The 25809-nt window shown below is 42.4% G+C and overlaps 1 protein-coding gene across 3 annotated transcripts in view; it reads right to left on the bottom strand.

Moving 5' to 3' along the window:
• LOC137304074 (2-oxoglutarate dehydrogenase-like, mitochondrial) overlaps positions 1-25809 on the bottom strand; it is a 92453-nt gene that overhangs the window by 57148 nt on the left and 9496 nt on the right. For all 3 annotated transcript variants that reach the window (XM_067972527.1, XM_067972526.1, XM_067972528.1), the window contains exon 4: positions 18652-18754. In XM_067972527.1, the coding sequence (XP_067828628.1) occupies positions 18652-18754 (103 nt within the window). The remainder of the gene's footprint in view (positions 1-18651; positions 18755-25809) is intronic.

Here is a 25809-nt window from a genome sequence, read left to right as displayed (position 1 = left end):
GGAGTGCAATTAACCTGGTCGTTGCGATGCAGCAGCACATTAGGTTCGTGCTGCCTGCTGTTTTAAATGATTGCTGCGTACTGCCAGCACTACCTGCACTGTTGATTGGCTACATACATCAGCAGGGGACCCTGATGTCACAAGTGGCTCGCGATTCTTAAAGGCAGCCTGAACTGTGCATTGTGGCTGCAAGAAGTGGTGGAAGTCGTTTCAAAACTGAATCTGTGCTGTGATACTTCGAAGAATGACTACGCCTGGAGAGAGCGTGCACCAAGGTTGTCTGATGATGCACTGAAGGCCTTGGTGCAAGAATTGGAGAGAAGGAGGGACATCCTTTTTCCGCAGGGGGGCAGGAGGCCCTCCAGACATATGCTCAAGAGTCAGTGGGAGGAAGTAGCGGAGGAGGTCAATGCCAGGAGCATATCTCCAAGAACATAGATGCAGTGCAGGAAGAAGTTCAATGATTTAACACAAGTTGTCAAGGTGAGTGAGTTCAAGCTTCAAATGGCATATCATACCAACTGCACCATTAGCCTCATCCATTGCTCAATTCACTACATCCCCATCACCCACCTTCCAACAATCTCTTTCAATCAGTACTCAACCATTCACTTTATTTCACCCTCACACACTTATCACTGTTGCATGCCTCACACCCAGAACTCACAGTTCACACACACACTGGTAGCTAATCAACCATGACAGTCACATCACCCAAACATCTTGCAGGATACTCATTGAAACATTTCCCTCTTTCTTGCAGGGGAAGGAGGCGCATAACTGGAGGCAACAAGTGGCAGTGGCTCCATGGAACATGAACCTGTTGTCCTCTCAAGATGACAGCATTCCTGCTCCCACCCCACCAGTGCCCTTACTGTTGCCTGCTTGTCTGCCAGCCAGCCCACTTCCTGTAGCGTATTGAAACTTTATCCCAGTGTAGGAAACCTCCAAAAACATGTACAAATTCACCAGCAGCCAGAATAAATAATCCAGCAACTAACTTGTAATTACTGCATGATCCCTTTAAGTACCGCTGGCAGGGGGGGGGGGGGGGGGGGTCCATTCATGCCCTTTAAGTCATGTTCAGCTGTGCAAGGTTAAGACTGTGCACTGGATGGAGTTTGGAGTTCCAAAATAGCAGCGGTCCCATTAAATCAGCGTTGCACACTGATTTGCGTCATAATCTCCCTACTCTGCATGCTGCCGGGTCATTAGGTGCGCACGCACAAACCCCTTTACCAAGATGGCATCCCGCGTACGTCCCATCGGAAGTGTGCATGAGCATCTTGGCCCCATTTTTGAGGCTTGGTTGGCTGCACAGCATCTGAAAAACAGGTGTTAAACGGCCCAATTTTACCCCCTATGTTTAGTCATATACCATAATTTTAACCGGACTCCTTGGGGGAAAAAAAATTCACTGAAGAGAATGAATGCTTGACTACAGAAAATTCAAACACTTTCCTCAAACTGTCATAGTTCAAGCTGATCCAAAGAGGAAAAGGTTACTGAAATCAAAATGATCAGGCAAACAGTAGGAAAGTTAAACATGTTAAATTAGACAGTCAAAGGCAGTCAATCAACTGCTCACCCCCTGGTGGGAGGTTAATAAATAATAGCTCAGCATGCAAGCTGTAGCCAATGGGCTCTCTCTAGTTAAATGACCTAAAATAAATGATTGTAGTAACTTGCAGGTTATAAACACTGTACATATAAATTGGTGGTGTATGCCAGGGGCAGTCAGAAAGAAAGAAGGACGGTAGAGCAGAGAAACTTGTACTAGAAACTGACACTATTATCTTTTTTGTTGTCCTAATTGTGTTCAATAGACATTTGCCCATTTTTGTTTTTTTACCATTGCGAAGAAAAAAAAGGGACACCATGCAGGATCTAGCATAGACTTCACATTACAATGACAGCTTCCCCAACCCGCAAACATTTGAGGAATTTCAATTTGCTTTTGATCAACTGGATGGCAAAATGTGAAAACATCAAGCATTCAATGTAGCTCAATGTAGAGTAATGCACACTGATGCAAAAAATATTAAATCATACAAGCCAACTAAGAAAATTGACCAATAGCTTCAAAAAACCTCAAAGGAGATGATTCAAAAACAAATAATTATTCTGAAAAAGCAGTGGGATAGAAGCTTGTATTGTAAGCTGCAGGTACACCAAGCAGTCCTAGATTTGTATTGAAGGTAACAAAACAGGGATATGAAAGCATTCTGTTCCCCACTTTCTAATCTATGCCAACACTGTCCTTCCCAGCAGTGATCCCAGGTTTTACATTTTCCCCAGTCCCTTTTGCCACCCCCACCAGTGCCATAACTGCTGCTTTAAAAAGTAAAGTGAATGAATATGGCTACATACTGTGGGTGGGAACTTATTCCTGCCCACAGTGTGCAGCTGTGTTCAAACACTTCAGCTTTTAAATTAGTAGTTACAGGACTCAGGAGAGGTGGGTGGGGTACTCAGACCACACTGATTTTGGTTCACAGATCCAGATATGTGACCAGGCCCTCAAAACACTTGTCTACGTCAAAAAGAGAGTGAGCATGTAAGTTAAATACAATTCAATAATGAAGGATGAAACTCTGAAGGTCTAATTTTAAACAACTTCAGAGTAATACTGGTTGTAATGTGTCACCACTATGATTAATAAATCAAAGTCCAAGACGATGTAGTGATATTAACTTTATTTATTGCATTAATTAGACCATCTTTAGAATACTGCAACTTTGTCTCTGTACCTCAAAGTAAACTAACTATATTTATATCACATCCATCATGACCTCAAGGTGTCCCAAAGTGCTTCACAGCCAACAAATTACTTTTGAAGTGCAGTCACTGTTATCTACACATACACAATAGCTAATTTGTACACATTCTGGCACTTGTCAGAAGTGATAATGTTGAGGTGTGTGAGGTTAAAGGATAAGATGCTCCAAGACTGGAGTACCAAAATGATGAGAATGGGGTAGTGGTTTGTGTGACTGTGAACTAGCATAATGTGAGTCAAGGCGATTCAACCAGAGTAACTGACAGGTATTAGGGAACCTTTCATCTGGAGGTCACTTTTAAAAAAAATTCAGGTGATGAGAATCAGACGACTAGCAGGAGATATGTGAACTCAAATCAAGGAACTGAGTTTAAGAACCATTTTGTGCAATGTTATGAGGTTTAGGTGTAAAGGTAACAAGAACAGGAGGCCATTTCTTGGAACAAAGCAACAGAGGGACTGTGATTTGAAGTGGGCTATCCAAAACATCTTCGAAATCAGTAGGTAAGAAACAAATACGTAGAGACACAAGACTGCCTTCATTAACAGCTAGTAAAATATTGCAGCACGCCATGACTCCAAAGACAGTAATCTACCCTCAAATATTACTGTAATCTCACTTAAAAAGCAGATAGACAAAGGCTATTGCATTCTGCTTTAGCTTATTCTGGATCTGACAATTACACTACAGTTTACAAAGGGCAACTTTGTACTCCTTTCAAAAGCTGGTTTATTACCATAATATAATAAATAAAAATAATACGGATCATTCCTTTGCAAAGCTATCAAAACCTATAATATGTAGCAATTGAACAAAACATTTTTTAGCCTCAGACGATTTAAAGCAATTAAATCCATTTTGCAATCCAGAAACATCAGCATATTCACACACGTTTCCAGATAAGAAACGACTCGGCGACAGGCTTAGTGGATTCAATGACCATGATATGCCTTTACATTTATATTTCATTCACACCAAAGTGAAAATTGCTCTTCAAAAACATTTTTCATGTCTGTGCTATTATTAACCTTTTCCAGAACTTAATGTTATTTAGAAAAAACACAACATTCTTAACTGCACTTTTTAGCACAGCTGCCCATGGCTTGCCCTTCAATAATATGCATTCTAGCTTTCAAGCAAAAGACAAGCTGCAGACTCCTGCTGTGATAGTAAATTATTTACTAAGTCTCTACAGTGCACTTTTCAAATAAAATGAATACCATCTTTCACCCCAGTTATCAAAATAGTATCTATACTGCATATCAACAGTGAATTTCAAATTGTATGATGATGCTGCATGATAGAAGCAAAGTTCAACTTCCAGGTGTCCCAGCTGGTATCTATCAGCAACTGCACGAAAGGGGTAGAACTGGAACATTGCATGGAGATTAAATTTGTTTCTTATACTCTGTTTTCATCATAATAGGGAAAAGATACCAACACAATGCTACACATAATCTGTAAAGTATCTTAATCTGGCAGTAGGCTTGTAAAATTTTAACAATTCACCCGCCAGCATTTGATAGGTGTGACAGAAGCATAAATTTGTTGCTTCACTAGTTATGTGGTTATCATATTCCAGCTGTACAGAGTAATTTATTACATACTGTGTAAACAAATTCATAACCTGGATAATTAAAGAGAAGAAAATTACATATATTTTGATCTCCTGTGAGATTGCACAAATAAGACGGAGGATACAATGGCTCCGATATTTATGGGGAGGCGGGGAGGACGTGGAGGAGGCTGAAAACGGCCGAAGAACCCAGCAAGGCTGCAACCGTCCGGCCAAACTTAATGGCAGGGTCTCATTAACGTTTTTTTCTTCCATTTCCCACCCGGCAGCTGGCCAAATTGACAGCCTGGCCAGCTGCCAGGCGAGAAAACCCAGCAGCACAAGGCCACAGCCAGGGATCCTAGGTGTTTTTAGTCCTTGTTTTATACAGGAATGAACTGCAGATTGGCCTATCTGGAAAATGTCTTCTGTCGTGGCCTAGAAAGATCCTGTGGTATGGAAGGTTAATGCCATAGTAACCTTCATAGCTCTGGGGATTGCAGTCCCAGTCTTGACATTGTCTGCAGATCAGGCTGTCTCAAGCAGAGGTGCAGAGAATAGGTATCCTTTGACATTCCCAGATGGAAGTGTGTGGTCCATAAACACGACTCAAGTACTGACAGAAGTAAATTACTACAGTAATTGCTAAGACTCCTGCAAAAGTATGTCTCAGCAAAATGAAGAGGGATGCTTGCGCTACTAGTTCCGAATATACAGATCTCGTTCTTCCGGTGATAACCTCAATGCAAATTTCTTTATTTCACTAATGCATATAACTAGACAAAGTCACTCCACATTTTTAATGCTGTTCTTCACACCAAAAACAAAAGATCAGGTTTCCAAACAAATCTCTTTCTGGCCGAATATATTTGTGCCCTCCACTACACTTGAATTTTTAACTGGTTCTAAAGAGGAGTGTTCACACAACTGGGTACATAATGTTCATTCTAGAACACTGGATCAAAAATGTCATGCATGTAAAATGCACTTGTCTAATATTTATGTGTATTTTTAAATATGGAAGAAATCAGTCTCTCTCTTATTTTTCACACTTTGCTTTCTTTTTCAATTATCAATTCCTTACATGACCTTTTTCCTTCTTAGTTTTTCTCCCCACTTCTGTTTTTTGAGTTTAGATTTTCTTTTGATTACGACCAAACACCCCTTGCCAGTCATCAGTCTAGATCATTGCCCTCTCCAAAACCACAATCAGGCAGTCACTCTCTGAAGTGAGGCAGCTGGGGAATTTAAATTCAATTAATGAAATAAAATCTTGAATTAAAAAATAGTAGCAGTAATGGTGGCCATGAAACTACCGGATTGTCGTAAAAACCCATCTGTTCACTAAAGTCCTTTAGGGAAGGAAACCTGCCGTACTTATCCAGTCTGGCCGATATGTGACCCCAGACCCACAGCAATGTGGCTGATTCTTAATCGCCCTCTGAAATGGCCTAGCAAGTAACTCAGTTGTACAATAGAAAGTAACAATAAGAATAAAACCAGACGGACCCACTAGGCACCGGACACGACAAAGGCAAACCAAGCCCAGTCGACCCTGCAAAGTCCTCCTCACTAATATCTGGGGACTTGTGCTAAAATTGGGAGAGCTGTCCCACAGGCTAGTCAAGCAACAGCCCGACATAGAATCATACCTTTCAGCCAACGTCCCACACTCTTCCATCACCATCCCTGGGTATGTCCTGTCCCACTAGCAGGACAGACCCACCAGTGGTGGCGGTACAGCAGTATACAGTCAGGAGGGAGTGGTCCTGGGAGTCCTCAACATTGACACCCGACCCCATGAAATCTCTCAACATCAGGTCAAACATGAGCAAGGAAACCTCCTGCTGATTACCACCTACCGTCCTCCCTCAGCTGATGAATCAGGCCTGCTCCATGTTGAGCACCACTTGGAGGAAGCACTGAGGGTAGCAAGGGCACAAAATGTACTCTGGGTGGGGAACTTCAATGTCCATCACCAAGAGTGGCTCAGTGGCACCACTATTGACTGAGCTGGCCGAGTCCTGAAGGACACAGCTGCCAGAGTGGGCCTGCGGCAGGTGGTGAGCGAACTAACAAGAGGGAAAAACCTACTTAACCTCGTCCTCATCAAACTACCTGTCGCAGATGCATCTGTCAATGACAGTATCGGCAGGAGTGACCACCGCACATTCCTTGTGGAGACAAAGTCCTGTCTGCCAACTGAGGACACCATCCAACGTGTTGTGTGGCACCACCACCGTACCAAATGGGATAGATTCAGAACAGATCTAGCAGCTCAAAACTGGGCATCCACGAGGCACTGTGGGCCATCAGCAGCAGCAGAATTGTATTCCAGCACAATCTGTAACCTCATGGACTGGCATATTCCTCACTCTACCATTACCAACAAGCCGGGGATCAACCTTGGTTCAATGAGGAGTGTAGAAGAGCATGCCAGGAGCAGCACCATGCATACCTAAAATGAGGTACCAATCTGGTGAAGTTAAAACACAGGACTACATGCATGCATGACTACAGCGGAAGCAACATGCTATACAGAGCTAAGCGATTTCACAACCAACGGATCAGATCAAAGCTCTGCAATCCTGCCACATCCAGTCATGAATGCTGGTGGACAATTAAACAACTAATGGGAGGAGGAGACTCCGTAAACATCCCCAACCTCAATGATGGCAGAGTCCAGCAGTTGAGTGCAAAAGACAAGGCTGAAGCATTTGCAACCATCTTCAGCCAGAAGTGCCGAGTGGATAATCCATCTCTGCTTCCTCCCGATATCCCCACCATCACAGAAACCAGTCTTCAGCCAATTCGATTCACTCCACATATCATCAAGAAACGGCTGAGTGCACTGGATACAGCAAAGGCTATGGACTCCGACAACATCCTGGCTATAGTGCTGAAGACTTGTGCTCCAGAACTAGCCGCGCCTCCAGCCAAACCGTTCCAGTACAGTTATAACACTGGCATCTACCCGACAATGTGGAAAATTGCCCAGGTATGTCCTGTCCACAAAAAGCAGGACAAATCCAATCCAGCCAATTACTGCCCCATCAGTCTATTCTCAATCATCAAAGTGATGGAAGGTGTCGTCGACAGTGCTATCAAGCGGCACTTACTCACTAATAACCTGCTCACCAATGCTCAGTTTGGGCTCCGCCAGGACCACTCGGTTCCAGACCTCATTACGGCCTTGGTCCAAACATGGACAAAAGAGCTGAATTTCAGAGGTGAGGTGAGAGTGACTGCCCTTGACATCAAGGCAGCATTTGACCGAGTGTGGCACCAAGGAGCTCTAGTAAAATTGAAGTCAATGGGAATCAGGGGGAAAATTCTCCAGTGGCTGGTGTCATACCTAGCACGAAGGAAGATGGTAGTGATTGTTGGAGGCCAATCATCTCAGCCCCAGGACATTGCTGCAGGAGTTCCTCAGGGCATTGTCCTAGGCCCAACCATCTTCAGCTGCTTCATTAATGACCTTCCCTCAACCATAAGGTCAGAAATGGGGATGTTCATTGATGACTGCACAGTTCAGTTCCATTTGCAACCCCTCAGATAATGAAGCAGTCCATGCCCGCATGCAGCAAGTCCTGGACAACATCCAGGCTTGGGCTGATAAGTGGCAAGTAACATTCGCGCCAGACAACTACCAGGCAATGACCATCTCCAACAAGAGAGTCTAACCACCTCCCCTTAACATTCAACGGCATGACCATCACCGAATACCCCACCATCAACATCCTGGGGGTCACCATTGACCAGAAACTTAACTGGACCAGCCACATAAATACTGTGGCTACAAGAGCAGGTCAAAGGCTGGGTATTCTGTGGCGAGTGACTGACCTCCTGACTCCCTAAAGCCTTTCCACCATCTACAAGGCACAAGTCAGGAATGTGATGGAATACTCTCCACTTGCCTGGATGAGTGCAGTTGCAACAACACTCAAGAAGCTCGACACCATCCAGGACAAAGCAGCCCGCTTGATTAGCACCCCATCCACCACCCGAAACATTCACTCCCTTCACCACCGGCGCACCGTGGCTGCACTGTGTACCATCTACAGGGTGCACTGCAGCAATATGCCAAGGCTTCATCGACAGCACCTCCCAAATCCGCGACCTCTACCACCGAGAAAGACAAGCGCAGCAGGCACATGGGAACAACACCACCTGCACATTCCCCTCCAAGTCACACACTCGACTTGAAAATATATCGCCGTTCCTTCATCGTCGCTGGGTCAAAATCCTGGAACTCCCTACCTAACAGCACTGTGGGAGAACCTTCACCTCACGGACTGCAGCGGTTCAAGATGGCTGCTCACCACCACCTTCTCAAGGGCAATTAGGGATGGGTAATAAATGATGGCCTTGCCAGCGACGCCCACGTCCCATGAATGAATAAAAAGAGAAGTCAAGAACAATTCAAATGTTGAGTGGTTTGAACACATCTGGAAGATGAGCTAGACACCAAGAGTTAAACACTTATTAAAAAAAAAACTAAATAGTAGTTCAAATTTGAATGAATTCAAAAATTCAAAACTGGCTTCATTATTGTACTCTATCACTCTGAACACTTAGAGTTTACAGGTTTGTTTTGGCACTCAAGTCAGAAGCAGTAAGTCATCACTCCCCCAAAAAACTATATTTACTAGGAATATCATTACATCCTAAACAAAATTCAGAATAGCCTTAAATACACTCCTTTTTAAGATAAGCATGAATACTTTGTCAAGCCTCACCAAATTATTGTGCACCCAACCACACATCATACAAGTCACTTAGAAAACTGAATGCACCTACCAAAACAGATCAATTCAGTCGCTTGCCTCAGTATTTCAACACTGGACACAATTCTAACACTAATTAATATCAAGAAGAAAACTGTATGGCTAACTGCTGTATTGCATTATTACATACTTAGAGGTCCATTTTGGCATTGGCAATTCACTGGCCTTAAGAGGAGCTCTTATGCTGCTGATTCCTAACTCTTAAGTCTCATGCATATGCCACCAACTTAAACGCAAACTTTTGTGGATTTACAAAAGGTCAGCTATTTGAGAAAAACTTTTTCCAGGTCCTCTCAGCAGCTGGGATTGGCAAATATGGCAAATTTGCACAGTTGTTGCCAGAATAGCAAAACCTGTGCATCAGGAATCAGTGGCGCAAGCATCCCAATGTAAAAGCAACCAATGTATCAGCAAAGATCTCTTGTTATTCTCAAACTGGAAGTAAATTTGTTGCAACTTTTCTCAAAGATGGTTCACTGGTAGGGTAAAGATTAAAAGCCAACAATCCTCAAAATCCTCTGGCTTTTAGATGTTAAAGACACATGCATATAATAATCAGACAGTACTACTACCTATGGGATGGAACATAACATTAATTAAAAAGCTACACGAAGTGTAAATTGGGCTCACTGCTCACCATTTTTTTTTAATTGTAAACAATTTTACAACACCAAGTTGTAGTCCAGCAATTTTATTTTAAATTCACAAGCTTTCGGAGGCTTCCTCCTTCCTCAGGTAGGAGGAAGGAGGTAGAAGGAGGTACCTCCTTACCTGAGGAAGGAGGTAGCCTCCGAAAGCTTGTGAATTTAAAATAAAATTGCTGGACTATAACTTGGTGTTGTAAAATTGTTTACAATTGTCAACCCCAGTCCATCACCGGCATCGCCACATCATTTTTTTTTTAAAAAGAGAAAGACAAGTAGAATGCATGGGAATGAGGGTGCTAATTAGCTGCTGTAATATTCAATTGTACACACCTCACTATGCTGTTAAGACAAATTCTTCAAAAAGACAATAGACATCAAAGGAGTACCATCAATTGCAGATGCACGGAACTCCAGTTATAAATAAACTCAAATGTGAAATAGGGTATTCCACCAATTCTGATCTTATTGCAGAGCCACATTTTCATGGTTTCTGCTCAAGTCTAAATGTACCAAGACAAATATTTATTGCCATCTACTGCCTTGAACAAGCCTCGATTTAGAGTGATGGTAAGAAGAAAGGTAAATAGGGGAGAGCAGTGCTTTGGAAACTACTCTGCTTAAGTGATGCTCTCCTGAGACCAATCACTTAAACGTAAAAGTACATGAAGTGTAAATTGGGCTTAAGGCTCACCTTTTTAAAAAAGTAGAATGCATGGGAATGAGGGTGCTAATTAGCTGTTATAATATTCTACTAGAAGTAAAACTGAAAACAATTCTGATTAAGCAATTGGGAGTATGTAATTTAAATACAAACCCTTTAATTCCCCTGTAAATTTTCACCTTTTAAACCGGCTTTCATAGAAACAAACTGAACAACCAAACATTTCCCAGCAACCCTCCATCTCCCATACATGTTAAAAATCTTATCAGCAACAGGTTGATAAAACTTAGGAAATAGTTTTGTTTCGTAGCTTCTGGGTCAGTCAACAATGTGAAGCAAAAAGGAGGAAAGTTTACAATTTGCTTACAAGCAAAACAAAATTACATATCATGACCCCACTAGTTAAAATTTAATGTGTAATTTCAGCTAACATTTACCAAAGGTAGCAATTTAGTTTGAGCACCCATTATCACAGTTGTTGGAAAAACCACAAAATAATACTTCAAATAACATACTGTGCTTTATACTAGAGTGTAAATTACTCTGGAATTTGGAGCAGCTGGATTATGAGGAAAATATGGAAAAAAAAAGATATATTTGAGAATTATTTCCAATTATAGATCATGAAAACAAACACGGTAGGGCAAAGATTGATAGAATCATTGAATAGACTAGTTTAGTTAAAAGATAACCTTTACAAACAGTGTGTCAGAGAAATCTTGTTATCGTTAAGCTTTTCATTTAATCTGACAGGATGAACAGCTGGTAATTTAATTTTACTTTTTTTCTTTGTAATAATTATAATGACACTACTCAAATGGGAAGGAATGGGGTATTCATTATGGAAAAGAGGGTCAAAGATCTATGAATTGCAATTTAAAATCTGTAGAGTAATTCTGTGATATGTGCATTTGCATTTTATTTCATATTGCCTTGCAGTGTACGTAATTAAATTCACTAATTCAGCTCATTCTCTTGAAACTTAAAACACAGATCATCCCATGGGAGAATATGTACTTGGGACCTTAATTGCTGTATTTTCACAATATCCTAATTTGATCACACGGACAAGGGCAAAAAAAAATCTAACTATGCAAGAAAATACAAGACAGCTAAACAAAAAGTATTTTCTGTGACAAATTTGAATTAAAAGTAATAGCAATCTGGATGTAAACCAAGACCCAACCTAAAATCAAACCAGCATTAAGGTAGATTACACAAAAAAAATAACTGGCCTTTCACTAAATACACCTAAGATTGGCAAAAAGCTAAGTAAAAACAAACTTAAACTCTTGAGCAGAGAGAAAAAGGTTCATCATATTAATGGTATGAAATAAACAAATCACATCAAGTTTTTGATGTTTACGCAAGGTCAACTCATAACTATTTCTGAATTACACAATCAATGCAACACAGTAGGATAGATTTTAAACTTAAAAGCAAAATACTGCAGATGCTGGAAATCTGAAATAAAAGCAGAAAATGTTGGAAAAGCTCAGCAAGTCAGGCAGCATCTGTGGAGAAAGAAACAGAGTTAACGTTCCAGGTCAAAGACCTTTCATCAGAATTGGAAGATGTTCAAGGGTTAAAATTTTTAAGCAAGTACAGAGCCAGGGGGACAGAGGTGGGGGGAGAAGAAAGAGAGGGAGGGGAGGGGAGGAAAGGAAAGAACAAAAGGGAAGGTCTGTGATAGGGTAGAGGGCAAGAGTGATTAAATGACAAAAGGGATGACGGTGCGAGGCAAGGAAGGTGGTAATGGGACAAGTTAAGAAACAAAAGATTGGTCCAGAGTAGATATGAATGGCAACAGCAGAACCATAACCAGCACTTGCTGTCCGAAAAAAATGGGAGCAGTGGTTATGATCTGAAGTTATTGAAATCAACGTCAAGTCCCGAAGGTTATAAAGTGCCTTAACGAAAGATGAGGGGCGGTTCCTCGAGGTTCCGTTGAGCTTCATTGGAACAGTGAAAGAGGCCGAGGATAGAGGTCAGAGTGGGAGTGGGACGGGGAATTAAAATGGCAAGCAACCAGCAGGTCAGGGTCATGCTTGCAGATTGAGTGTAGATGTTCAGCAAAGCGATCACCCAATCTGCGTTTGGTCTCCCCAGTGTAGAGGAGACCGCATTGTGGGCAGCGAATACAGTAAACTAAATTGAAAGAAGTACAAGTAAACCACCTTTTCAACTGGAAGGAGTGTTTGGGGCCCTGGATGGTGGGAAGGGAGGAGGTGAAGGGAGGTGTTGGATTTCTTGCGCTCGCACGGGAAGGAGAGCGGGTGTTGGGGGTGATCGAAGAGTGGACCAGGGCTTCGCGGAAGGAGCGGTCTCTTCGGAATGCTTAGAGGGGAGGGGAGGGGAAGATGACTTTGGTAATGGGATCATGCTGAAGGTGGCGGAAATGGCAGAGGATGATACGTTGAATATGGAGGCTGGCGAAGTGGAAGGTGAGGACAAGGGAGACCCTATCATGGTTCTGGTAGAGAAGGGAAGGGGTGAGGGCAGAAGTGCAGGAAATGGGGCGAACATGGTTGCGGGCCCGGTCAACTACAGTGGAAGGGAATCCTCGGTTGAGGAAAAAGGAAGACATATCGGAAGCACTGGTGTGGAAATTGGCATCATCAGAACAAATGCGACGGAGACGGAGAAACTGGGAGAAGGGAATAGAGTCCTTAACGGAAGTGGGGTGGGAGAAAGTGTAATGGGAGGAAGTGCAATCAAGGTAGCTGTGGAAATCGGTGGGCTTATAATAGATATTGGTTGACACTCTATCCCCAGAAATGGAGAGAGAGAAATCAAGGAAGGGAAGGGAAGGGAAGAGAAGGAGATGGACAATGTGAAGGCGAGGGAAGGGTGGAAATTGGAAGCAAATTTTATGAAATTTTCCAGTTCAGGGCAAGAGCAGGAAATGGCACCGATACAGTCATCAATGTACCGGAAAAAGAGAGGGGACCTGAATAGGACTGGAACAAGGAATGTTCCACATAGCCCACAAAAAGGCAGGCATAACTGGGACCCATACGGGTTCCCATGACGACAGCTTTTATTTGGAGGAAGTGAGTGGAGTCAAAGGAGAAGTTGTTCAACGCAAGAACAAGTTCAGCCAGGCGAAGGAGGGTGGTGGTGGATGGGCCTCCACCACCCTCGGTTCAAGGAAGAAGCAGAGGGCCCACAGGCCGCCCCGGTGAGGGATGGAGGTGTAGAGAGACCGGAAGTCCATGATGAAAAGGAGACGGTTAGGGCCGGGGAACTGGAAACTGTTAAACTGGCGGAAGGCATTAGAAAGGTCAAGGATGTGGGTCGGAAGAGACTGGAGAAGGGGAGAAAAAAAAGTCGAGATAGGAGGAAATAAGTTCCGTGGGACAAGAACAGGCTGAAACGATGGGTCTCCCAGAGCAGTGGATCTTGAGAAGGAGGTAGAAGCAGGCTCTGCGGGGTTGGAGGACTATGAGGTTGGAGGTCATGGGAGACAAGATCTCCGGAGGAGATGAGGTCAATGACGGTCTGGGAAACTATGGCTTGATGTTCAGTGGTGTGGTCATGGTCCGGGGGAGGTAGGAAGAGATGTCGGACAGTTGGCGTTCAGCCTCCGCAAAGTAGAGGTCTGTTCGCCATGCAACAACAGCGCCAACCTTGTCAGCAGGTTTAATGACAATATCAGGGTTGGACCTGAGAGAATGGATTGCTGCAAGTTTTAAACTTGCTGCTCAGGCATAAAACTGGCGTTACGGATCAATTATTTAAACGGTCCAATGTGAAAATCTATCCCAGTGCTTAAACACCAGACAAGATATTTATCCTCAGTTTACTTCAGCATAATTGTCTTTGGTTTTGATTATTGCGCAATTCCTAGTTATTCGATTTCACAGTCAAAACAAGTATAAAAACTAAAGTGACAGATGGCAACTTATGGATATACACTATATATAGTGATCTTCATACTAATTGATCAATGTCCAAAAGTCATACCTTACTCCAAAAAAAGTTAAAAGATCAGTGATACAGGCATTTTTTAGCAAAACAAAACTCTCAGCTAAGCTGCCTCTGTCCATTGATAGCTTTTCGAAAAGCTATCAAGTTAGCTGTTTGTTAATAAATTCTAACAAAATTAAAAAAGAAACGAGATTTGAAAAAACCATGCAAATCCTGATAATCTGAAATAAACTCACAGCGGATCCAAAGGCATTGTGTATTTTCAACATTTTCTGTTTTTATTTTAAAATAGAGGAAGTTTTTATTCTATGCAACAGTAGTAACCACACCAGTTGACATGATAGCACAGTGTAGGAAAACCTGTGGCAAATTTGTTATTTTCTGCACCATTTTGGTACTCCAACCCTAACATCGGTCGTAGGGAAACTTCTAGAGACCATAATCCGGTACAAACTTAAATTGGAAGAACATGGATTAATAAATGACAGCCAACATACAATTGATAAAGGCAAATCGTGTCAGACAAGCATGATTGAGTTCTTCAATGAAATAACAGAGAAGGTTGATGAAGGTAGTGCAATTGATATCGTGCATATGGACTTTATATATGTATCAGAAGTATAATGTATCAACTTTGAGTACGTGCAAGGTGATACCCAGAAAAAATTGAAAGAAAAAGATGACCAACAAACCACGAAAGATAATGACAGATCAGTTGCTGAAGACGTATCCTGGAGTTGGAACTGGAGTTGTAATGCAGCAGTCAAATAAAGAGGTGATATGACCTTATTCTAAAATCAATCTAAGGCTTAAACAGGAAACATACAATAGCTGCTGCTGCACTGATAAATGAACTGAAAATGGTCAATTTGGCCAAAAACATATTACAATGTGCAAAGCTGAACTTTTCAATTCTAATATATTAAGCTGAACACAGCTAAGATTATACTACTGCAATATTTAACATAATAGAACTTTACAGTTATATTATGTTAAATTAAACCCAGATACAGCTGTGAAACTGTAATTCTGAAACCAAGTTATATTGTTTGTGATCATTACGTTGATGTTATATTATCCTTGTCTTCATAGAAACTGTGAAATAAAATAGTTCTTCAGCATAATCTCTTGTGTCTCATCTGTGTTTGGTAACTCTGAGGTGAGCTAAGTGTTAGATGGTACTTCAACCTATGATGGATGTGTTACTGCTAATGTCTGTACAATATTGGGTTGGTTTATAGAAGACTAAAGAGTCAGATTAGACATGATATTTAAAGCCCTAGTTACAGACACACATTTCAATCCTTTTTTCTCACAATCAAAATTTAATTGATATAGACCTATAAAATCATGAGACTGTATGCCAGATAGACTGTTTTGATTCACTGCAAGATAGTAACAAGAGACATAACTGAAGATTACATACTCAATGAAAAGGCATTCAAATGAAATCTGTATAAGCATCAGCAAACAGGTATAAACAGAGCCTGCAGAAAGTCAGGACTTAAAAATTGGTTGCTGCAAGCCCAGCTGGTTAATAAAATTCATGCTACATGTAGGGATAAAATTTGGATTAAGGGATATAAAGGGGTGGGCCCCAATTGGCCGGTATAAAACGGTCTGAAAGGGACCATTCAGTCTTGTTAGGCTGGAAACAAGACACAAAGCACCATGGGTACTTGACTATGTTAACCCTTTTCAAACTAACAGATAGGTTTAGCTAACCAAGGACATTCCCAGCTTACTTGAGGAATGTTTAGAAGGGGGCTGTTCCTGAGAAGAGATAAGAGTACAAAGGCGTATTGATGAAACAACTGCTGATGGTATGGGAACGGAGTCAGTTTGGCTGCATAATTCAATAGCGCTTTGTAGTCCAGCAGACCATGTTCCTGCTGAAGATACCTCCCTATAGTGATAACAAGGGTAAGAGATAGCTCAAGAATGCGAAGTTAGAGTGAAGCCTCTGCAGCCCATAAGCTTCTCACAGGGAGGTACTCGAGTTCAAAGGGCAGTCCTAGTAGCTGATTGATTAACCCTATAAACCAATGGTTTATCAATATTATCATGTATACACCCCCATTAGTAATTAGTGGGTGTTGTCTAATAAACTGTATAAACTAATTTATATTGCCACTTTTCCTCTGAGAACAAGGTCTCCAGCTGGGGTGGCTGAGATTGTTCTCCCGTGTGCACTCATAATAAACTATTGATCTGGGTAACACCTAAGTCTGTTAGTTCTGTTTTACCTTCCGGATTTTCCTCGCTTACACCACACAATTAATAGCTGAAAAGTGTACACCCTTGCAGCCCGAGTAAAATTGAAGTCAATGGGAATCGGGGAGAAAACTCTCCAGTGGCCGGAGTCATACCTAGCACAAAGGAAGATGGTAGCGGTTGTTGGAGGCCAATCATCTCAGCCCCAGGACATTGCTGCAGGAGTTCCTCAGGGCAGTGTCCTAGGCACAACCATCTTCAGCTGCTTCATCAATGACCTTCCCTCAATCATAAGGTCAGAAATCGGGATGTTCGCTGATGATTGCACAGTGTTCAGTTCCATTCGCAACCCCTCATAATGAAGCAGTCTGTGCCCACATGCAGCAAGACCTGGACAATATCCAGGCTTGGGCTGATAAATGGCAAGTAACATTCGTGCCAGACAAGTGCCAGGCAATGATCATTTCCAACAAGAGAGAGTCTAACCACCTCCCCATGATATTCAACGGCATTACCATCACCGAATCCCCCACCATCAACATCCTGGGGGTCACCATTGACCAGAAACTTAACTGGACCAGCCATATAAATACTGTGGCTACAAGAGCAGGTCAGAGGCTGGGTATTCTGCGGTAAGTGACTCACCACCTGACTCCCCAAAGCCTTTCCACCATCTACAAGGCACAAGTCAGGAGTGTGATGGAATACTCGCCACTTGCTTGGATGAGTGCAGCTCCAACACCACTCAAGAAGCTTGACACCATCCAGGACAAAAGCAGCCCACTTGATTGGCACCACATCCACCACCCTAAACATTCACTCCCTTCACCACTGGCGCACTGTGGCTGCAGTGTCTACCATCCACAGGATGCACTGCAGCAACTCGCCAAGGCTTCTTCGACAGCACCTCCCAAACCAACGACCTCTACCATCTAGAAGGTCAAGGGCAGCAGGCACATGGGGACAACACCACCTACACGTTCCCCTCCAAGTCACACACCATCCCGACTTGGAAATATATCGCCGTTCCTTCATCGTCGCTGGGTCGAAGTCCTGGAACTCCCTTCCTAACAGTACTGTGGGAGAACCTTCACCACATGGACTGCAGCGGTTCAAGAAGGCGGCTCAGCACCACCTTCTCAAGGGCAATGAGGGATGGGCAATAAATGCTGGCCTCACCAGCGATGTCAACATCCCATGAACGAATAAAAAAAATTAGTCATTCTACAGATGAATACGAGTTACTATACAGTGAGAGCAAATGCAGTGAAACAAACTGGTTAAGTCTTGAGGCCCAAATGATTGCTGAGCTAATAACTGGACCTTCATTATAACTGCACGCATACAGCGTTTAAGTTGTATTTGCTATTTTCTAAAATCAGACTTCTTTGAAATAGACTGTTTTTATACTGATGAAACACTAAGTGAGAAATTACAATGGATAGAAATATCAAATACAGACACACTCTAGTGTAGCACTGTAGTATGAGATCATTAAAAAAAACTCTACGCAAGGCTCACAAAATTCCAAAATTTACACGAGCCTACATGCACAGAATCACATAATATCCATTTTTGGATGCCTTTCATGATGCTTTGTTCATGTAAATCAAGCATTTGTTTTTATCGTGGAACAGATACTCCATCATCTATTACAGCAAAATAATCAGCAATATAGCTTTCTTTTCCTAAGTTTTTAAACCTGATTAACTTTTAACCAGTACCTGCCTTTATTGCAAGAAAAATTAAGGATTGTGTTCAATTAGGAGTAAAACTAGTCTATAGCATTTGAAATGTCTTCTTTCCTATCTACTGCAAAAGGAAAAAATTCCTGAAGACTATTGGCACAAGTACAATTAAATTCAACCCTAAGGAAGTGTAGGGAGAGGAGGAAAGAAATGGCAATGAATACTTAAGACAAAGAAAGATCAAATATTAAATCTTCTTAATAAAAAAGGAGTTGCACAGTCTTTTCGTTTAACAAGGAGTTGATAACGGAAACTTAGGCAATGTGAAAATTGCATAAGTGTAGGCAGCACTATGGAAGAAAGCAAAAGCATCACCAGATAATCCTCACCAAGTTTATCCATGGTAGTGATTAAATCAAATGGAATACTTGAGTCCAAGTCTGCATCCAGGATTCCCAATGGATCCAGCTGAGCCACATGATGTCCACGGATCTGAAAGGCAAATGAGGAGGTTGAAGGCCACCCAAATTCATCCATCTCCAGGTTAGTTCATTCACAGAATCATCTAAAGCAGGAGTATCCAAGCTTTTTGTCTTCACAGGTTGCTTAGTTGCATACAATGGAGATTTGCGCATCACATATAAAGTTTAAATCCATGTTTCCATTAAATTGCATATATCTCAAACAGTGGATACAGTGGTGTTCTGATTAAGGACTTATCCAACAATGAGGCAACAGTACAAAGAACTGCCCATTTCAAACCTCCATGCCTACAAAGTTCAAACATAATAAAACAAACATTGAGTAAGAAATCTAAGCACAAATTTAACTGAGTTGTCATGGAACATGGGCTGGATTGTCAGGGCTTGACTCATGAGCTATAGTTTGGATATCCCAAATCTATAGCGAATGCCATCTTAACAAATGCCAAGCAAATCAAGTCATGTAGTGCTCACCAACCTGAACAGAGTATTTTAATTGCAAAGACACTGATTAACTATAGAACAAAATTACTGTATTTGTACATTTAATGATGTACTGTGGAGACATAAATTAAATTTTAATAAAATAGACAATATTTAGAATGTCACACTGCAAACTAGATTTATAGGCAGAACTTGTTACTAAATTTTTATGGTACAATATGGGCCACAAATTTTTACTTACTTCAATGCAGCAACACTGTTCTCAGCACACAGGATCACGGCTGAAGCATTCCAAATATACAATCAGTTGTATATATGGCAGTACAGTCATGAACAAGTATTCACAAATGAGGACTAGTTGAAAATTAAGACAAATACCATAAACATTCACTTTTCTCTTATTGAATTAATTTAAGTTTATATTCACTGTCCAATTCATACAGATGAAGCATGAAGTAGTTGCAAGGCTGCAAACCAAGTGACAGATTAAGACAACATCATGTGCAAGAACAAAGCTTGAGCAATTTACAAATATTTCTTGAACCCTTTAACTGATTACAATAGCAGGACAACATTTCCACTTAGACAATCACAGAATCGTACCAACAATCTCTGTGTGGCGAGTTCTGCAAATTTAAACTTACCATCACCATGAGCTGAGAGGGGAAGCTAGGCAGTAGGTTGCAGTAATGAAGAACTAAAAAGGGTTACATTGAATTAATGAATGAAAAGACTTCAATCATTCTTGGCATAACTATTTGATTTTTAACTGGAGGCTGAACTGTTAAGTTCTACCATAATTCAAACAGCTCCATCTGACTTTCAATTAGACTTCATTTATTTAACACAGAATAGGATGTCTGCTTAACTGCACAAATTTGAAGTCTGCAGGAATCTAATGTCACTACTTCTGACAGCTCAGAAAGCCGCTTCATTCATTCTGAGTAGTTTCATGCACCTACAGTTAGGAGGGAAAAGCATAATGCTTACATATAAAATTTGGTGGAATATTAACACCTCCACCCTTTTTGCCAAGGAGTTTGGTGATCTGAGGCCAGAACCTCCTTCGTGCCTGTCAACATTGACGTTTTAGGGTGGAAGCTGGAGTTATGGAAGAGCCCAATGATTTTTCCTCACCGAAACAAAACAATGTAAAGCCATGCCTGTCTTGGCTGGTGTTCCTTAAATGAATTGGGCTTGTGACTGAATATGATATTCTCTGTGCAAGATGAAGCTCTCTCTGTTGAAGAATGACTGTACTTATTTTCAGATTTGGATTGCTATGTCTTGAAAGAGTAAAGGTGCCCAAGTTCTTGATGTTAAACTTCTTTGACTGAGTTGAGGAGAGAACAAAGTCCAGCTTCACAAGATGGTTTCAGACACAAGACCATCCATAGTTCACAGTGCTACAAATGAGAAGAATGCTCTTCAACCGTCTGAATTAAGTCACATTGTTGGGGGATAGCAGAGGAGCTTTACTGTACATTTAAGCGTGCTATATCTGATCTGGGAATAAATGCTGCTTAAAACCTCATCTATGTCTTCTGTCATCTCCAGACTTGACTATTCTAATGCTCTTCTGGCTGGCCTCCAATCCTCCAACTAAACTTCAGCTCATCCAAAAGTTTGCTGCCTGTAACCTATACCACATCGAGTCCTGCTCTCACTGACCGATATTTGTTCCCAGTAATTTTCATCCGCGTATTCAAATACCTTCATGACCATGCCCTTCGCTATTCCTACAGCCCTAGAATCCCTCCTCTCAAGAAATTCACATTCCTCCAATTCTGGCCTCTTGTGCAACCCCTCCTCCCTTTGCCCCACCATTGGTGGCCATGTCTTCAACTGTCTAGTCCCTATGCACTGGTATTCCCTCACTAACCCTGCCCCATCTTTCCACCTCACTCTCCTCCTTTAAGAACCTCCTTAAATTCCAGCTCTTTGACAAAGCTTTTGGTCACCTCTCCTAATATCTCCTCCTTTGACTCAGCATCCATTTCTGTCCAATTACACTTCTGTGAAGAGCATGGAGATATTTTTCTATGTTAGCAACACTATACAAATGTAAGTAGTTGTTGATGCTGAAACTAGAAGCCAAAAGGGTGAAAAATGTTCCATTTGCCAGAAGAAAAATCCCTTCCTTCACTTTTATTAACGCAAACATTCATACAGCGGTCCACAAAAAGGTGGGAGTCGGAGGCCCGAGAGCAGCTGAGGCGACAGAACAGGAGAGGGGGAGCAGCCCATAAAAAAGGCGGGAATCGAAGGCCCAAGAGCAGCTGAGGTGGCGGAGCAGAGGGGAGCAGCAGCCCATAAAAAGGCAGGAGTCGGAGACCTAAGAACAGCTGAGGTGGCGGAGCAGAGGAGAGGGAGCGCGAGCATCAGAGAGAGAGAAAACAAACCCGAAGTGATGTCAGCACAAGGGAAGGAGCTGATTGGTGAGTATTTTTTTTTGTCTTCAGTTTATATTCAGTTAAGTTTAGTTAATAATATAATAAATCGAGGCATGGCAGGGCACCTCACTCCCGTGGAACACACATCTTGTGCCATGTGGGAACTCCAGGACGTTTCCCGTGTCCTGGACGGCCACCGGTGCAGGAAGTGTTGTCAGCTGGAGATACAGGTTTTGGAGCTTGTGCAACAGCTGGCATCACTGCAGTGCATCCGGGAGACTGAGATCTAAGTGGATAGTACATTTCAAGAGGTAGTCACCCCACAGCTTAAGAGAGTGCAGGCAGAGAGGGACTGGGTGACCGCCAGACAGACAAGGAGGACCAGGCAGGTAGTGCGGAGTCCCCTGAGGGTATCTCACTCTCTGACCAGTATTCAGTTCTGAATACAGGTGAGGGAGAGGGTTCCCCGGTGAGTGCAGCCAGAGCTAAGACCATAGCACCATGGGCGGCTCAGCACTACAGGGCGGGAGGAGAAAGGTCAAGAGAGCAATAATGATATGGGATTCTATAGTTAAGGGAGCAGACAGGTGTTTCTGTGGCTGCAGATGGATTCCAGGATGGTATGTTGCCTCCCTGGTGCCAGGGTCAAGGATGTCACAGAGCATCTGCAGAACATTCTGGAGGGGGGAGAGTACCGATATGGTCATGGTCCATATCGGTACCAATGACATTGGTAGAAAGAGGGATGAGGTCCTGCAGGCAGATTTCAAGGAGTTAGGAAAGAGATTAAGAAGCTGGACCTCAAAGTTAGTAATCTCTGGATTACTCCCGGTGCCACGCGCTAGCGAATATAGAAATAGGAGGATAGAGCAGATGAATGCGTGGCTGGAGAGATGGTGCAGGAGAGAGGGGCATTGGGACGGGTTCTGGGGGAGGTGGGACCTGTACAAGCCGGACAGGTTGCACCTCACCAATGTCCTCGCGGGGAGGTTTGCTAATGCTGTTGGGGAGGATTTAAACTAGCTTGGCAGGGGGATGGGGACCTGAGTGTAGATTCAGAAGGGAGAGAAGCAGAGCTGGAAATGGAAGGCAGAAAATTAGTAAGTGAGTTTGGAAGCCAGAGGAAACAAAGGTTAGAAACAAGACCACAACGGAGTTTGTCAGTGCTTAATGGTATATACCTCAATGCAAGGAGTATTGTAAATAAGGCAGATGAGCTAAGGGCACAGATGGACACGTGGAAGTATGCTATCTTAGCTATTATTGAAACATGGCTTAAACAGGGACAGGAATGGCAGCTCAGCATTCCTGGTTAGAGGGTTTTCAGATGAGATAGAGGGGGATAAAAAAGGAGGGGAGTGGCAATATTGGTTAAAGAAACAATTACGGCTGTGAGGAGGGATGATATATTAGAAGAATCATCAAATGAGGCAGTGTGGGTTGAGCTAAAGAACAGAAAAGGGGCAGTCACACTTCTGGGAGTGTACTATAGACATCTAAACAGTCAGAGGGAGATAGAAGAGCAAATATGTAGGCAAATTTCTAAGTAATGCAAAAACAATAGGGCAATAATAGTTGGAGATTTCAACTACCCTAATATTAACTGGGATACAATCAGTGCAAAAGGTAGAGAGGGTGCAGAATTCTTAAATTGCATTCAGGAGAACTTTTTTTAGCTAGTACATTTTGGTGGCAGTGATCATAATTCAGTTAGATTTAGCATAGTTATGGGAAAGGACAAAGATAGAACAGGAGTAAAAGTTCTAAATTGGGGAAAGGCCAATTTTACTAAGCTGAGAAGTGATTTAGCAGCTACTTGAAGGTAAATCAGTGTCAGAGCAGTGAAAGGCATTCAAGGGGGAGATTCAAGGGGTTCAGAGTAAATGTGTTCCCACAAAGAAAAAGGGTAGGACTGCCAAATCTGGAGCGCCTGGATGACAAAGAGCATACAGGGTAAGGTAAGGCAAAAAAGGTAAGTTGGTGGTCAGACAAAGAGCTCAATACTGCAGAAAGCCTAAAGTATAGAAAATGTAGTGGTGAAATTAAAAAGGAAATTAGGAAAGCAAAGAAAGGGCATGAAAAAATACTGGCAAGTAAAATTAAGGAAATCCAAAAATGTTTCATAAATACATAAAGAGCAAGAGAATAATTAAGGAAAGAGTAGGGCCTATTAGAGACCAAAAAGATAACCTATGTGTCGAGATGGAAGATGTGGGTATGGTTCTTAATGAATACTTTGCATCTGTCTTCACAAAAGAGGGGGAGACAATGCAGAAATTGCAGTTAAGGAGAAGGAGTGTGAAATATTGCATGGGATAAACAGAGTGAGAAATGAAGTGTTAAGCAGTTTAGCATCTTTGAAAGTAGATAAATCGCAAGGCCCGGATGAAATGTATCCCAGGCTAAGAGAAGCAAGGGAGGAAATAGCAGAGGCTCTGACCATCATTTTCCGATCCTCCCTGGCTACAGGCGTGGTGCCGGAGGATTGGAGGACCGTTAACGTTGTATCATTGTTTGAAAAGGGAGAAAGAGATAGATCAAGGAATTATAGGCCAATCAGTCTAACCTCGGTGACGTGCAAGTTATTGGAATCAATTCTGAGGGACGGCATAAATCGTCACTTAGAAAGGCACGGGTTAATCAAGGACAGTCAGCATGGATCTGCTAAAGGAAGGTCGTGTCTGACTAACTTGATTGAATTTTTTGAGGAGGTAACAAGGAGGGTCGATGAGGGTAACACGTTTGAAGTAGCGTACATGGACTTTAGCAAGGCTTTTGAAAAGGTCCCACGTGGCAGATTGGTCAAAAAAGTAAAAGCCCATGGGATCCAAGGGAAAGTGGCTAGTTGGATCCAAAATTGGCTCAGTGGCAGGAAGCAAAGGGTAACGATGGACGGGTGTTTTTGCGACTGGAAGGCTGTTTCCAGTGGGATTCCGCAAGGCTCAGTACTCGGTCCCTTGCTTTTTGTGGCATATATTAATGATTTGGACTTGAATGTGGGGGGCCTGATCAAGAAGTTTGCAGATGATACAAAAACTGGCTGTGTGGTTGATAGTGAGGAAGAAAGCTGTAGACTGCAGGAAGATATCAATGGACTGGTCAGGTGGGCAGAAAAGTGACAAAAGAAATTCAATCCGGAGAAGTGTGGGGTAATGCATTTGGGGAGGGCAAACAAGGCAATGGAGTACACAATAAATGGAAGAATACTGAGAGGTGTAGAGGAACAAACGGACCTTGGCGTGCATGTCCACAGATCCCTGAAGGAAGCAGGTCAGGTAGATAGTGTGGTTAACTTTCCTTTATTAGCCGAGGCATAGAATATAAGAGCAGGGAGGTTATGCTAGAACTGTATAAAACATTGGTTAGGCCACAGCTTGAGTACGGCGAACAGTTCTGGTCACATTACAGGAAAGATGTGGTTATACTCGACAGAGTACAGAGGGGATTTACGAGGATGTTGCCAGGGCTGGAGAATTTTAGCTACGAGAAAAGATTGGATAGGTTGAGGTTGTTTTCTTTGGAACAAAGGAGGCTGAGGGGAGATTTAATTGAGGTATATAAAATTATGACGGGACTAGATACAGTAGATAGGGAGCAGAGGGCACAGATTTAAAGTGATTAGTAGAAGGATTGGAGGGTTGCCAGGGAGAAATTTTTTCACCCAGAGGGTGGTGGGGGTCTGGAATTCACAGCCTGAAAGGGAGGTAGAGGCAGAAACCCTCACTTCATTTAAAAAGTACTTGGATGTGCACTTGAAGCGCCGTAATCTACAGGACTACGGACCAAGTGCTGGAAAGTGGGATTAAGCTGGATAGCTCTTTCAGTCAGCACGGACACGATGGGCCAAATGGCCTCCTTCTGCGCCGTAACTTTCTATGATTCTATAGCACTCATCGTTGTTAGTGGCCAAATGAAAGAGTGAGTTCCAGCGTTCGCACATGCGAAGACAACTGCTGAAATCCGGAATTTGCTCTTCCTGGTTCGCCAGCAATCTGACAGGTTCGCCTTAAAGGGATATCGTCGGCTGCAATCAACAGAATCAACGGACTAACTTGCTCTTTTGCCTAGCTGGAAACTAATTAATAGCGCCACAAAACAGGTACGCTTAAATATACCAGGTCTAAACTAGGTTTTAACAGCACGTTAAGTCTTAATGACTGCCAAACAACTAAAAATTAACTTTTAAAAATGTGAAGTCTCATTACTCCTTATTTTAATAGTTTCTGGT

Source organism: Heptranchias perlo, chromosome 36 (genome assembly GCF_035084215.1).
Source record: "Heptranchias perlo isolate sHepPer1 chromosome 36, sHepPer1.hap1, whole genome shotgun sequence".
Lineage (NCBI taxonomy): Eukaryota > Metazoa > Chordata > Chondrichthyes > Hexanchiformes > Hexanchidae > Heptranchias > Heptranchias perlo.
Note: the sequence above shows the minus strand (reverse complement) of the source record. Positions and strands in the feature narration are given on the sequence as shown.